This window comes from Notolepis coatsorum, assembly GCF_963971535.1.
Source record: "Notolepis coatsorum genome assembly, chromosome: 12".
Taxonomy (NCBI): Eukaryota; Metazoa; Chordata; class Actinopteri; order Aulopiformes; family Paralepididae; genus Notolepis; species Notolepis coatsorum.
This window is the reverse complement of record NC_140176.1, coordinates 414058-431249: the sequence shown is the minus strand read 5'-3', so window position 1 is coordinate 431249 and position 17192 is coordinate 414058. Positions and strand designations below refer to the sequence as shown.

General features: G+C 46.9%; 1 protein-coding gene across 1 annotated transcript in view; it reads left to right on the top strand.

Moving 5' to 3' along the window:
• Nucleotides 1–11973, top strand: part of bms1 (BMS1 ribosome biogenesis factor) — an 80075-nt gene extending 68102 nt beyond the window's left edge. The window contains exons 22-23 of the mRNA XM_084326208.1: nt 6049–6210; nt 11615–11973. Coding sequence (XP_084182334.1) covers nt 6049–6210; nt 11615–11842 — 390 coding nt within the window. The 3' untranslated portion in view covers nt 11843–11973. The remainder of the gene's footprint in view (nt 1–6048; nt 6211–11614) is intronic.
• Nucleotides 11974–17192: the final 5219 nt, after the last annotated feature.

Sequence of the window (17192 nt, the reverse complement as noted above, 5' to 3'; positions counted from 1 at the left end):
CCTACCAGCCCAACGCCCACTCTCTGTACAAGGTGAGCCTAACCCTAACCCTACCAGCCCAACGCCGACTCTCTGTACAAGGTGAGCCTAACCCTACCAGCCCAACGCCCACTCTCTGTACAAGGTGAGCCTAACCCTACCAGCCCAACGCCCACTCTCTGTACAAGGTGAGCCTAACCCTACCCCTACCAGCCCAACGCCCACTCTCTGTACAAGGTGAGCCTAACCCTAACCCTACCAGCCCAACGCCCACTCTCTGTACAAGGTGAGCCTAACCCTAACCCTACCAGCCCAACGCCGACTCTCTGTACAAGGTGAGCCTAACCCTAACCCTACCAGCCCAACGCCCACTCTCTGTACAAGGTGAGCCTAACCCTAACCCTACCAGCCCAACGCCGACTCTCTGTACAAGGTGAGCCTAACCCTAACCCTACCAGCCCAACGCAGACTCTCTGTACAAGGTGAGCCTAACCCTAACCCTACCAGCCCAACGCAGACTCTCTGTACAAGGTGAGCCTAACCCTAACCCTACCAGCCCAACGCCGACTCTCTGTACAAGGTGAGCCTAACCCTAACCCTACCAGCCCAACGCCCACTCTCTGTACAAGGTGAGCCTAACCCTAACCCTACCAGCCCAACGCCCACTCTCTGTACAAGGTGAGCCTAACCCTAACCCTACCAGCCCAACGCAGACTCTCTGTACAAGGTGAGCCTAACCCTAACCCTACCAGCCCAACGCCGACTCTCTGTACAAGGTGAGCCTAACCCTAACCCTACCAGCCCAACGCCGACTCCCTGTACAAGGTGAGCCTAACCCTAACCCTACCAGCCCAACGCCCACTCTCTGTACAAGGTGAGCCTAACCCTAACCCTACCAGCCCAACGCCGACTCTCTGTACAAGGTGAGCCTAACCCTAACCCTACCAGCCCAACGCCCACTCTCTGTACAAGGTGAGCCTAACCCTAACCCTACCAGCCCAACGCCCACTCTCTGTACAAGGTGAGCCTAACCCTAACCCTACCAGCCCAACGCCGACTCTCTGTACAAGGTGAGCCTAACCCTACCAGCCCAACGCCCACTCTCTGTACAAGGTGAGCCTAACCCTACCCCTACCAGCCCAACGCCCACTCTCTGTACAAGGTGAGCCTAACCCTAACCCTACCAGCCCAACGCCCACTCTCTGTACAAGGTGAGCCTAACCCTAACCCTACCAGCCCAACGCCGACTCTCTGTACAAGGTGAGCCTAACCCTAACCCTACCAGCCCAACGCCCACTCTCTGTACAAGGTGAGCCTAACCCTAACCCTACCAGCCCAACGCCGACTCTCTGTACAAGGTGAGCCTAACCCTAACCCTACCAGCCCAACGCAGACTCTCTGTACAAGGTGAGCCTAACCCTAACCCTACCAGCCCAACGCAGACTCTCTGTACAAGGTGAGCCTAACCCTAACCCTACCAGCCCAACGCCGACTCTCTGTACAAGGTGAGCCTAACCCTAACCCTACCAGCCCAACGCCCACTCTCTGTACAAGGTGAGCCTAACCCTAACCCTACCAGCCCAACGCCCACTCTCTGTACAAGGTGAGCCTAACCCTAACCCTACCAGCCCAACGCAGACTCTCTGTACAAGGTGAGCCTAACCCTAACCCTACCAGCCCAACGCCGACTCTCTGTACAAGGTGAGCCTAACCCTAACCCTACCAGCCCAACGCCGACTCCCTGTACAAGGTGAGCCTAACCCTAACCCTACCAGCCCAACGCCCACTCTCTGTACAAGGTGAGCCTAACCCTAACCCTACCAGCCCAACGCCCACTCTCTGTACAAGGTGAGCCTAACCCTAACCCTACCAGCCCAACGCCCACTCTCTGTACAAGGTGAGCCTAACCCTACCAGCCCAACGCCCACTCTCTGTACAAGGTGAGCCTAACCCTAACCCTACCAGCCCAACGCCCACTCTCTGTACAAGGTGACCCTAACCCTAACCCTACCAGCCCAACGCAGACTCTCTGTACAAGGTGAGCCTAACCCTACCAGCCCAACGCCCACTCTCTGTACAAGGTGAGCCTAACCCTAACCCTACCAGCCCAACGCCCACTCTCTGTACAAGGTGAGCCTAACCCTAACCCTACCAGCCCAACGCCCACTCTCTGTACAAGGTGAGCCTAACCCTAAACCTACCAGCCCAACGCCCACTCTCTGTACAAGGTGAGCCTAACCCTAACCCTACCAGCCCAACGCCCACTCTCTGTACAAGGTGAGCCTAACCCTAACCCTACCAGCCCAACGCAGACTCTCTGTACAAGGTGAGCCTAACCCTAACCCTACCAGCCCAACGCCCACTCTCTGTACAAGGTGAGCCTAACCCTACCCTACCAGCCCAACGCCGACTCTCTGTACAAGGTGAGCCTAACCCTAACCCTACCAGCCCAACGCCCACTCTCTGTACAAGGTGAGCCTAACCCTAACCCTACCAGCCCAACGCCGACTCTCTGTACAAGGTGAGCCTAACCCTAAACCTACCAGCCCAACGCCCACTCTCTGTACAAGGTGAGCCTAACCCTAAACCTACCAGCCCAACGCCCACTCTCTGTACAAGGTGAGCCTAACCCTAAACCTACCAGCCCAACGCCCACTCTGTGTACAAGGTGAGCCTAACCCTAACCCTACCAGCCCAACGCCCACTCTCTGTACAAGGTGAGCCTAACCCTAACCCTACCAGCCCAACACAGACTCTCTGTACAAGGTGAGCCTAACCCTAAACCTACCAGCCCAACGCCGACTCTCTGTACAAGGTGAGCCTAACCCTAACCCTACCAGCCCAACGCCCACTCTCTGTACAAGGTGAGCCTAACCCTACCAGCCCAACGCCGACTCCCTGTACAAGGTGAGCCTAACCCTAACCCTACCAGCCCAACGCCCACTCTCTGTACAAGGTGAGCCTAACCCTAACCCTACCAGCCCAACGCCCACTCTCTGTACAAGGTGAGCCTAACCCTAACCCTACCAGCCCAACGCCCACTCTCTGTACAAGGTGAGCCTAACCCTAACCCTACCAGCCCAACGCCCACTCTCTGTACAAGGTGAGCCTAACCCTAACCCTACCAGCCCAACGCCCACTCTCTGTACAAGGTGAGCCTAACCCTAACCCTACCAGCCCAACGCCGACTCCCTGTACAAGGTGAGCCTAACCCTAACCCTACCAGCCCAACGCCCACTCTCTGTACAAGGTGAGCCTAACCCTAACCCTACCAGCCCAACGCCCACTCTCTGTACAAGGTGAGCCTAACCCTAACCCTACCAGCCCAACGCCCACTCTCTGTACAAGGTGAGCCTAACCCTACCAGCCCAACGCCGACTCCCTGTACAAGGTGAGCCTAACCCTAACCCTACCAGCCCAACGCCCACTCTCTGTACAAGGTGAGCCTAACCCTAACCCTACCAGCCCAACGCCCACTCTCTGTACAAGGTGAGCCTAACCCTAACCCTACCAGCCCAACGCCCACTCTCTGTACAAGGTGAGCCTAACCCTAACCCTACCAGCCCAACGCCCACTCTCTGTACAAGGTGAGCCTAACCCTACCAGCCCAACGCCCACTCTCTGTACAAGGTGAGCCTAACCCTAACCCTACCAGCCCAACGCCCACTCTCTGTACAAGGTGAGCCTAACCCTAACCCTACCAGCCCAACGCCCACTCTCTGTACAAGGTGAGCCTAACCCTAACCCTACCAGCCCAACGCCCACTCTCTGTACAAGGTGAGCGCGCTCCTTCCCACACACCGGTCCTTGTGCCGTGTTGGTTAACCTCTGGTACCCCCGGGAACAATTTATCTTCTTTTGGTACATTTTAAAGTTAAATGCATCAATCTGGTGCACTTTGAGAGCAAGATAAAGAGGCTAGATCTATGATGAACTTTGTGCTCAAAACACAAAATCGACTAGACTAGAGCAGACATTTGAGCCATCAAAGAAATTAAGCAAAAGTGGGGGGCGGCCGGGTAGCGCAGCGGACTAAGCGTCTGTCTATATCTTATATATCTTATCTTATATCTTATGTTGTATGCCAGTGGTGATGTTCCTAACAAATTTCGTTGTACCAACAATGACAAATAAAGATCTATTCTATTCTATTCTATTCTACCACCGCAGAGACACACTGGTATCGAATCCGGCTGTCAGCGGTGCCTCCGGCTTGGTCGGTCGTCATACTGACACAATTGGCAGTGTTAGCGGGTGGGAAGCCGGTGGGGTGTGGGTCCTGGTCGTTGTAAACAGCGACTCCTACAGGTCGGTCAGGGCGCCTGCACAGCGAGGGAAGGATCTGGGTGAGGTAGTGTGATCCTCCCACGCGTTACGCTCCCCCAGTGAGAGTCCTCGCTGTCAGGTGAAAAGAAGCGGCTGGCTGACTCCACATGTATCGGAGGAAGATGTGATAGTCTTCAGGGCTCCCTAGACCGGCAAGTGGGGGGCAAATGCGTGCAACGACCAGGAAGGGGGGAAGGGAATTGGTATAACGACATAAAAAAATACAGAAAAAGGGGGAGAAAAAGTAAAAAATAATAATAAAAGAAATTAACCAAAAGTGGTTACCTGTGTTGAACTGGTTTATTTTTTAGAAAATAAAAAAATATACTGGATTACTATTACGACTACTACCACTGCCAATACTACTAATACATCCCTATTGGCAAACTTTATATTTAAAAAAAAATTAAGACTAGGTAATTAATGGGAAACACTGTTATTATAATCTAACACACGCTATGCCCGGTTTATAAAGTATAATATATATTATTATAATTATTTTAAACTTTTTTTTATTTTTTACTAGACTTCACTCGGGTGTATTATTGATGCTCTCATTGATACTATGTTTGTTTCTGAAGTGTGTGTGTGTGTGTGTGAGAGAGATAGAGAGAGAGAGAGGGGGGGGGGGGTGTGATTACTCAGCCCTTGTGTGGGTGAATGTAACAAGTTCCTAATGTTCTTTCCCCTATTATTTCATGCACACTTTATTCATTGTTTTAAATTATTATTTTCTTTTAAGTTATTTTGTGCATCACTCTGTTTTGAATTTGATGCAAATTTGCAATGCATGAGGGTCATCCTTTTGTGTTAAATGGCTGCATAAAGCAAGCATTTGTTGACTCTCATGTTGATAAGAGTAATTAACACTTGGAACTTGAAAAAGATCCGTTTTTTTAAATGCGATTAATTTACGATTAATCGCGAGTTAACTATGGACAATCATGCGATTAATCAGATTAAATATTTTAATCGATTGACAGCACTAATATTATTATAATCTAACACACTATGCCCTGTTTATAAAGTATAATATATATTATAATCTAACTATATGCCCTGTTTATAAAGTATAATATATATTATTATAATCTAACTCTATGCCCTGTTTATAAAGTATAATATATATTATTATAATCTAGGGATGCTCGATATTGGCTTTTTTACCGATACACCGATATTGTCTAACTCTTAATTTCCGATACCGATATATGCAGGGCCCCCCCTGCATTAACACAACATTATGCATACTTTTGACAATAAATAAAATCAGAATTTGTTCTTACTTGTTTGCCTGGGTAAAGAAAAGTTAGATAAATGTAAAAAGAAAATTGTTTATTTTTATTTTTTTGAAAACCGATACCGATCATTTCCGATATCACATTTTAATGCCAATATCGGCCGATAATATCAGACATCCCTAAATCTAACTCTATGCCCTGTTTATAAAGTATAATATATATTATAATAATCTAACTCTATGCCCTGTTTATAAAGTATAATATATATTATAATAATCTAACTCTATGCCCTGTTTATAAAGTATAATATATATTAATCTCTCCTCACTATGCCCCCTGCCTGTAGCCGGTGGTGATATATATATATTATATTAATCAAACTCTCTGCAGCCGGTGGTGATATATATATTATATTAATCTAACTCTCTGCCGCCCCCTACCTGCAGCCGGTGGTGATATATATATTATATTAATCTAACTCTCTGCCGCCCCCTGCCTGCAGCCGGTGGTGAGGGCCCCGAGACACTTCAACCCGCTGCACATCTCCAAGCATCTGCAGAAGTCCCTGCCCTTCAAGAACAAGCCCAAGCAGGAGCGGCCCAAAGCCAAGGTGCCCCGGGACCAGTGGAGGCCCGCGGTGGTCAGGGAGCCGCACGAGAGGAAGGTGAGTGACCCTAACCCTCGTCCTTCCTGCATACTGGATCTATTTAGTAATATGTTATTTATTATTTATAAAATAAATTAGTGCACCGTGCTAAAAAAAACTGCCTGAGACTAGCATAAAGACAGCTAATGGGGCGACAGTGGCTCGGGAGGTAGAGCAGTCGTCTGGCAATCTAGCATGAAGACATCGACCAGAGACTAGCATAAAGACATCGACCAGAGACTAGCATAAAGACATCGACCAGAGACTAGCATAAAGACATCGACCAGAGACTAGCATGAAGACATCGACCAGAGACTAGCATGAAGACATCGACCAGAGACTAGCATGAAGACATCGACCAGAGACTAGCATGAAGACATCGACCAGAGACTAGCATAAAGACATCGACCAGAGACTAGCATGAAGACATCGACCAGAGACTAGCATAAAGACATCGACCAGAGACTAGCATGAAGACATCGACCAGAGACTAGCATAAAGACATCGACCAGAGACTAGCATGAAGACATCGACCAGAGACTAGCATAAAGACATCGACCAGAGACTAGCATGAAGACATCGACCAGAGACTAGCATGAAGACATCGACCAGAGACTAGCATAAAGACATCGACCAGAGACTAGCATGAAGACATCGACCAGAGACTAGCATGAAGACATCGACCAGAGACTAGCATGAAGACATCGACCAGAGACTAGCATAAAGACATCGACCAGAGACTAGCATAAAGACATCGACCAGAGACTAGCATGAAGACATCGACCAGAGACTAGCATGAAGACATCGACCAGAGACTAGCATGAAGACATAGACCAGAGACTAGCATGAAGACATCGACCAGAGACTAGCATGAAGACATCTACCAGAGACTAGCATGAAGACATCGACCAGAGACTAGCATAAAGACATCGACCAGAGACTAGCATTAAGACATCGACCAGAGACTAGCATAAAGACATCGACCAGAGACTAGCATGAAGACATCGACCAGAGACTAGCATGAAGACATCAACCAGAGACTAGCATAAAGACATCGACCAGAGACTAGCATGAAGACATCGACCAGAGACTAGCATAAAGACATCGACCAGAGACTAGCATAAAGACATCGACCAGAGACTAGCATAAAGACATCGACCAGAGACTAGCATAAAGACATCGACCAGAGACTAGCATGAAGACATCTACCAGAGACTAGCATAAAGACATCAACCAGAGACTAGCATAAAGACATCGACCAGAGACTAGCATAAAGACATCGACCAGAGACTAGCATAAAGACATCGACCAGAGACTAGCATAAAGACATCGACCAGAGACTAGCATAAAGACATCGACCAGAGACTAGCATGAAGACATCGACCAGAGACTAGCATAAAGACATCGACCAGAGACTAGCATAAATACATCGACCAGAGACTAGCATAAATACATCGACCAGAGACTAGCATAAAGACATCGACCAGAGACTAGCATGAAGACATCGACCAGAGACTAGCATAAAGACATCGACCAGAGACATAAAGACATCGACCAGAGACTAGCATAAAGACATCGACCAGAGACTAGCATGAAGACATCTACCAGAGACTAGCATGAAGACATCGACCAGAGACTAGCATGAAGACATCTACCAGAGACTAGCATAAAGACATCGACCAGAGACTAGCATAAAGACATCGACCAGAGACTAGCATAAAGACATCAACCAGAGACTAGCATGAAGACATCGACCAGAGACTAGCATAAAGACATCGACCAGAGACTAGCATAAAGACATCGACCAGAGACTAGCATAAAGACATCGACCAGAGACTAGCATAAATACATCGACCAGAGACTAGCATAAAGACATCGACCAGAGACTAGCATAAAGACATCGACCAGAGACTAGCATAAAGACATCGACCAGAGACTAGCATGAAGACATCGACCAGAGACTAGCATAAAGACATCGACCAGAGACTAGCATAAAGACATCGACCAGAGACTAGCATAAAGACATCGACCAGAGACTAGCATGAAGACATCGACCAGAGACTAGCATAAAGACATCTACCAGAGACTAGCATAAAGACATCAACCAGAGACTAGCATAAAGACATCGACCAGAGACTAGCATAAAGACTAAAGACATCGACCAGAGACTAGCATAAAGACATCGACCAGAGACTAGCATAAAGACATCGACCAGAGACTAGCATAAAGACATCGACCAGAGACTAGCATAAAGACTAAAGACATCGACCAGAGACTAGCATAAAGACATCGACCAGAGACTAGCATAAAGACATCTACCAGAGACTAGCATAAAGACATCGACCAGAGACTAGCATAAAGACATCGACCAGAGACTAGCATGAAGACATCGACCAGAGACTAGCATAAAGACATCGACCAGAGACTAGCATGAAGACATCGACCAGAGACTAGCATGAAGACATCGACCAGAGACTAGCATAAAGACATCGACCAGAGACTAGCATAAAGACATCGACCAGAGACTAGCATGAAGACATCGACCAGATACTAGCATAAAGACATCGACCAGAGACTAGCATGAAGACATCGACCAGAGACTAGCATAAAGACATCGACCAGAGACTAGCATAAAGACATCGACCACAGACTAGCATAAAGACATCGACCAGAGACTAGCATAAAGACATCGACCAGAGACTAGCATAAAGACATCGACCACAGACTAGCATAAAGACATCGACCAGAGACTAGCATAAAGACATCAACCAGAGACTAGCATAAAGACATCGACCAGAGACTAGCATAAAGACATCGACCAGAGACTAGCATGAAGACATCGACCAGAGACTAGCATGAAGACATCGACCAGAGACTAGCATGAAGACATCGACCAGAGACTAGCATAAAGACATCGACCAGAGACTAGCATAAAGACATCGACCAGAGACTAGCATAAAGACATCTACCAGAGACTAGCATAAAGACATCGACCAGAGACTAGCATAAAGACATCGACCAGAGACTAGCATAAAGACTAAAGACATCGACCAGAGACTAGCATAAAGACATCGACCAGAGACTAGCATAAAGACATCGACCAGAGACTAGAGATAGTAGTAGATTATTCCACTGTAGCTTCATTTCTTAATACATAGTGATTCTATTGTAGTTTCAGCTCTTAATACGTAGAGATTCTATTGTAGTTTCAGCTCTTAATACGTAGAGATTCTATTTCTATTGTAGTTTCAGCTACAATACGTAGAGATTCTATCGTAGTTTCAGCTCTTAATACGTAGAGATTCTATTGTAGTTTCAGCTCTTAACACATCGAGAGCCACGCCCATTGACCAAATTAGGCCATTCCGTGCCAGCGCTTTAGTCAATGGGAGGACGGGGACATTTGCGAACGCTTAAACTATATCTTAAATGATGGCTATGGGTCTAAAACACCCCTCGCTTATCAATGACTTGCTTGCAGTCAAACGGATTGTTTTTTCATTGGTACATTTCCGTTTTATACCGTTTTTAATAAGAGTATAGTTTTGGAGATTTCTAGTCATTCCAGAGAAATCTGCGATAATAGCTCTTTAGTGCAATACACAAAACACGTTGTAATTTTTCGGCTGATTTATGAATCGTTTTCAAATAAACGCTAGATTATCGATAGTATATGTGTACTTATGCACGCTAGAGAAGCGGGCTGAAAAATCGATTATCCATGACTTGGTCAGCGCTAACGTTACGCACACACACACACACACGCTCCGTTGATTAACCCAATACTGGTAAAATAGAGTCCTTACCTCACATCAGATGTTCTGCAAAAAGATTAATCCAATTCCTGATCGCCATTCCAAATATTGATCGTGTTTATTGATCCAACATTATAGTCCAAAACACATAAACGACCCTTCTCCCAGCCTCCCCAGTGAATGTGGTAACACGATACTGCTTGCCCGAGAAGGGAAACCCCGGTCCGGAGTTCTTTTCTGATGCACAGTCCCACCCAATCCAATCCAATGATGTGCAATACCATCCGGGAGACGATAGGCGGCTGCATTTGCCCTTTTGCGAGTTCAGACCCATTCCCAATGATAACGTCAGGCTGGATGGATGAAAAATGTATGGATATCGCTAATAAAAGAAACAACGATTAAAACCCGAGTTTTCTCGGGTCTTGGCACGCAATGCATGGTGAGTTAACCCGACTAATCTCGTGGTTGGCCCTGAATGAGTTAATACGTGGTGATTCTATCGTAGTTTCAGCTCTTAATACGTGGTGATTCTATCGTAGTTTCAGCTCTTAATACGCGGTGATTCTATCTTAGTTTCAGCTCTTAATACGTGGTGATTCTATCGTAGTTTCAGCTCTTAATACGTGGTGATTCTATCGTAGTTTCAGCTCTTAATACGCGGTGATTCTATCGTAGTTTCAGCTCTTAATACGCGGTGATTCTATCGTAGTTTCAGCTCTTAATACGCGGTGATTCTATCGTAGTTTCAGCTCTTAATACGTGGTGATTCTATCGTAGTTTCAGCTCTTAATACGCGGTGATTCTATCGTAGTTTCAGCTCTTAATACGTGGTGATTCTATCGTAGTTTCAGCTCTTAATACGCGGTGATTCTATCGTAGTTTCAGCTCTTAATACGTGGTGATTCTATCGTAGTTTCAGCTCTTAATACGTGGTGATTCTATCGTAGTTTCAGCTCTTAATACGTGGTGATTCTATCGTAGTTTCAGCTCTTAATACGCGGTGATTCTATCGTAGTTTCAGCTCTTAATACGCGGTGATTCTATCGTAGTTTCAGCTCTTAATACGCAGTGATTCTATCGTAGTTTCAGCTCTTAATACGTGGTGATTCTATCGTAGTTTCAGCTCTTAATACGCAGTGATTCTATCGTAGTTTCAGCTCTTAATACGTGGTGATTCTATCGTAGTTTCAGCTCTTAATACGTGGTGATTCTATCGTAGTTTCAGCTCTTAATACGTGGTGATTCTATCGTAGTTTCAGCTCTTAATACGCAGTGATTCTATCGTAGTTTCAGCTCTTAATACGTGGTGATTCTATCGTAGTTTCAGTTCTTAATACGTGGTGATTCTATCGTAGTTTCAGCTCTCAATACGTGGTGATTCTATCGTAGTTTCAGCTCTTAATACGTGGTGATTCTATCGTAGTTTCAGCTCTCAATACGTGGTGATTCTATCGTAGTTTCAGCTCTCAATACGTGGTGATTCTATCGTAGTTTCAGCTCTTAATACGTGGTGATTCTATCGTAGTTTCAGCTCTTAATACGTGGTGATTCTATCGTAGTTTCAGCTCTTAATACGTGGTGATTCTATCGTAGTTTCAGCTCTTAATACGTGGTGATTCTATCGTAGTTTCAGCTCTCACGCCCGCTCTCCTCCCTCCCACCAGGTGGCGGCGCTGCTGTGCGCACTGGCCACGGTCAACAACTACAAGAACAAGAAGGCCCACGTGGTGCAGCACGCCAAGCACAAGGTGTTCCTGCGGGAGAAGGACCAGCAGGAGGAGGACAAGCTGAAGAGGCAGAAGGCGGCCCGCAAGGTGCTCTACCGCAAGCAGGGCCAGCTGGAGAACAAGAAGCAGCGCTCCAGCCTCAAGGGCCCGTCCAAGGACGACTAGACATCCCATAATGTCTCTCTCTCTCTCTGGACTGATGAGTCAAGTGGACTTAACTTCATAAAGACTGCAGGAGTTTAGTCCTATTCCACCTGTGGGTCAGTTTCACTGTGTGGAGTTATTGTAATGCAGGGCTTCTCAACGGGGGGTCGGGGGGGGGGGGGGGGGGGGGGGGGGGGGCTCACGAGGGGGCGTGTTTTTAAACCTGTTTTAGTTTTTCAGTTGAATTATGTTTTTTAAGTTCAAGGAAATCCACTGTGGGGCGGCTGGGTGGCGTGGCGGAGATTGCGCTCGTCACCAATGCAAGAGACTCCGGTCTCGAATCCCGGTGTCAGCATTGCCTGCGGCTTGGGCCAGTCATCATACTAACTCAATTGGCAGAGGTAGCGGGTGGAAGTCGGTGGGTGGGGATTGGACGTTGTGGACAGCGACTCCTACAGGTCAGTTGGGGGACGCCTGCACAGCAGAGACAGGAAGTATCGGGGGCAGCGTGAGCCTCCCACACGATACTCCTCGCCACTGAGAGCCCGCGCTGTCTGGTGAAAAGATGTGACCGGCTGCCTCCTCATGTACCGGAGGGGACATGTGATGCAAGGCTTCTATCCTCACTAAAGCCGATCAGTGGGGGGCATATGCGAGCAACGTTCAAGACAGGGGAGGGGAGAATACGAAATTGGGATGGGAGAAAAATTGAAAAAGATAATAAGGAGAAAAAGTGGATAAAAAAAAGGAAATCCACTGTTAAAAAGACATGTGGTTTTTGTTTTTTTAAGCTCCTTGTCCCCCTGTTATTGATGTGCACCCCCCCTCTCTCTCTGTCTCTCACACACACTCCTCTGTTTCTATCTCATCCTCCCCCTCTTTCTTTCTTTTATCTCCCGCTCACTCTCTCTCTGTCTCCCTCTCTCTCTCCCCCCTCTTCCTCCCCCTCTCTGTCTCTCTCTCTTCTCCCTCTCTCTCACACACACACACACACACACACACACACACACGCACACACACACACAAAAGAACAGTGGGTATTTTTGCTCCACCTAATTTGCTTGTAAAAACGATGGATTAAAAGAATGATTAATTGGTAATAATCTGTTAAAACTAATCCATTTAAAAGGGCTTTAGGACTCAGCATCTATATGTGTTTTCAGACTGTTGTGTTTCAGGTGGATTCATACACTCTGGCTGTGGCTCAAAAACACAAGCTTGTAATATTTCTTTAGATTTTTCTCCTACTTTCTACTTGTATTTTTATATTTCAGTTCCGTTGAAAAGAATCAACATCTGAACGAACCAACCGACACCATGGTTGTAATGACTGCCTTTTCAAAACATGTAATAAAATGTTTAATTGATCCAATCAAAGTTTCATGCCTTGAGAGAAAATTATGCATCATGATGAGGTTCTGACAGCTGTCTGTCATGATGATGAGGTTCTGACAGCGGTCTGTCATGATGAAGAGGTTCTGACACCTGTCTGTCATGATGATGAGGTTCTGACAGCGGTCTGTCATGATGAAGAGGTTCTGACACCTGTCTGTCATGATGATGAGGTTCTGACAGCGGTCTGTCATGATGAAGAGGTTCTGACACCTGTCTGTCATGATGATGAGGTTCTGACACCTGTCTGTCATGATGATGAGGTTCTGACAGCGGTCTGTCATGATGAAGAGGTTCTGACACCTGTCTGTCATGATGAAGATGATGAGGTTCTGACAGCTGTCTGTCATGATGAAGATGATGAGGTTCTGACAGCTGTCTGTCATGATGAAGATGATGAGGTTCTGACAGCTGTCTGTCATGACGAAGATGATGAGGTTCTGACAGCTGTCTGTCATGAAGATGATGAGGTTCTGACAGCTGTCTGTCATGAAGATGATGAGGTTCTGACAGCTGTCTGTCATGGCGTGAAGGCAGTATGAAGCTGTTCCATGGGACCGGTTGGTGCTCATGTCCAGTATCAGGTAGAAGGTCACTGGAATGTCTATATTGATAAATTCACCCAGAGACAGAGACGGGGTTAAAAAATTCTCTGATGTCTGCAGAAAAGCAGACATGGAAGCAAATGGACATCCTAACTAAACTAGACGGATCAATCTAAGGGTCAGTCCCCGACCAGGTGAGATCAGGGTAGGTTGAAGGAGAGAGAGAAAAGATGGGTCTTAACTCATTCAGCGCCAAACACGAGATTTCTCGTGTTTCAAATCCAAGCGTTGAGCGCCAAACACAAGATATCTTGTTTTTAGTTTCCTTTTCCTTTTTTATTTATTTTTATTTTCTCATACTAAACACACTCACCACGCCTTGTGAGTGTGGATTGGACCTGCAATGATGATTGAATCCCGCCAGGTGGCAGTATCGCCTACCTTATGAACGTGCATGGGCCAGCTTAGTGTGGGCCGCCCCACAGACCCCAAACAACTAGGGACTCTACTAGGGAGCGAGCAGCAGTGAGCAGGACACGTTCGACAACGGTGATCGCCTAGAGCGAACTATTGGATATTATGGATGATGATTATGGACGATAAGGTGCGTTTCCACCAGACTGTTGGACTCAGCACTTCTGGTAAATCATAAAAATACTATAGTCAAACTGGCCGATGAGGAAACCTATTCGGCTCCGTCTATAGTCTGGCCCGAGCAGAAGACTACAACGGGCCAGCTAACGTTATATGTATTGATCCTGTTCTGATTCAAGACACTCAGCGCGAGAGTGGAGTACTTTCTAAAACAAAGGTAACGTCTATTTTACGTCTACTTTACCGAACACCATCCTAAAACATGCTTTTGTAATGATTGCAGCGTCGGGAAAACAACCCCCCCCCCCCCCCCCCCCGATGCCTTTGTGAAGAAACATATCGTAGTGTACCTTTTAACAAAGGTAACGTCTATTTGACTCCCCCCGGCTTTGTGAAGAAACAAGGTCATGCGTTTACCTTTGACCTGGCAATAATATAGGTTTCAGGCAAGCAGCTGCTAGATTTGCACAAAACACACTACTGTATATCTCACAATCTAGAAAAACCAGCCTGGATTATTGTGAAACGGGGGGGAAGGTATGTAGAAATGAACCATTTCGTCCCTGTTGCCTGTCAAATGATCCATACTATTGTCTCCATAGCTATAATATAGAATATACGATGGGTCCGCAAACATCGTGAAAATGGTCAATAACGCTGGCGGCAGGGATTAAAGATGGGAAAACAGCGTGGCAGTCAATGAGTTAAGCAAGGATTTAAAAGCTTCGACAGAGCAGGCGCCCCTGACGACGGCAGGTCATTTCTTCCACAGGTAGGGGGTGAGGTAGGTTCTCTATGCTTCTTATTCTCTCTGTTTCCCCACCCACCCTCTCTCTCTATGTCTCTCATTCTCACTCTGTTCCCACCCCCCCTCTCCTATGCTTCTCTCATTCTCTCTGTTTCCCCACCCCTCCCTCTCGGTTTCTCTCCTCTCTCTGGTTCTCTCATTCTCTTCTGTTTCCCCACCCCCCCCTCTCTCTCTGTTTCTCCTTTCTCTGTCTCTCCTCTCCTATGCTTCTCTCATTCTCTCTGCACACCCCCTCTCTGTTTCTCTCTGTCTCTCTCCTATGCTTCTCTCATTCTCTCTGTTTCCACACCCCCTCTCTGTTTCTCTCTGTCTCTCTCCTATGCTTCTCTCATTCTCTCTGTTTCCACACCTCTCTGTTTCTCCTCTCTCATGCTTCTCTGTTTCCCCACCCCCTCTCCTATATGTTTCTCTCCTCTTCTCTCTCCCTCTTTATCTCCCTCCTCTATGTCTCCCCCCCTCTCTCCTCTGTTTCTCTCTTTCTCTCCTCTGTTTCTCCCTCCGTCTCTCTCTACCCCCCCCCCCCCCGTCTCTCTATCTCTCCCCCCGTCTCTCTCTCTCTCTTTACTTTCTTGCTGTGGCCCTTCAGATACAACAAACACAGGCACCTGTATGACAGGCCTGCAACAAGTGTGTGTGTGCATGTGTGTACGTGTGTATGTGTGTACGTGTAAGTGTGTACGTGTGTATGTGTGTATGCGCAGTGTGTCTGCTCTTATCTGACCGGCCTCTCAGCCCTTCAACCATCGTGTCGCACTATCTCACAAACTCAGCTGCTGCTGGAGATAGGAGTTCACACACACACACGGATACACACACAGATACACACACACACAGAGATACACACACAGATGCACACACATACACAGATACGCACACATACAGATACAGACACATACAGATACACACACAGACAGATACACACACACAGACAGATACACAGATGCACACACAGACAGATACAGACACACACAGACACACACACACAGATACAGACACAGACAGATACACACACACAGACAGATACACAGATGCACACACAGACAGATACAGACACACACAGACACACACACACAGATACAGACACAGACAGATACACACACACAGACAGATACACAGATGCACACACAGACAGATACAGACACACACAGACACATACAGATACACACACAGACAGACACACACACAGACAGATACACACACAGACAGATACACACACAGACAGATACACACACACAGATACACACACATATAGATACACACACAGACACACACATGTAGGGCTAGAGACACAGCAGCTGCACCTTTCTACTAAAAAACAAACAAGCATTTAACATTTATTGCAACACGGTCTCATCAGTTTATCAAGTCAAATCAAATAAAATGCTAATCGACCACAGGACACAATTTACATAATGTTATAGCCATAAGTCATATATTTATGTATTGCATAAGTAACATATTCCCCATTGGACGGGTTTCGGCTCCTAACTGGTGGGCAGTTCATTCCACCATTGTGGAGCAAGGACCGAGAATAGGCAGCTTCTCTTTGATGACCCTCCCGGAGCTCAGATAGGAGTAGGTCTGAGGCGGCCAGAAGATGCAGAGCGTAGGGGTCTTGAGGGTGTGTAGTTAGAAGATGCAGAGCGTAGGGGTCTTGAGGGTGTGTAGTTAGAAGATGCAGAGCGTAGGGGTCTTGAGGGTGTGTAGTTAGAAGATGCAGAGCGTAGGAGTCTTGAGGGTGTGTAGTTAGAAGATGCAGAGCGTAGGAGTCTTGAGGGTGTGTAGTTAGAAGATGCAGAGCGTAGGAGTCTTGAGGGTGTCTGTGTAGTTAGAAGATGCAGAGCGTAGGGGTCTTGAGGGTGTGTAGTTAGAAGATGCAGAGCGTAGGGGTCTTGAGGGTGTAGTTAGAAGATGCAGAGCGTAGGGGTCTTGAGGGTGTCTAGTTAGAAGATGCAGAGCGTAGGGGTCTTGAGGGTGTGTAGTTAGAAGATGCAGAGCGTAGGGGTCTTGAGGGTGTGTAGTTAGAAGATGC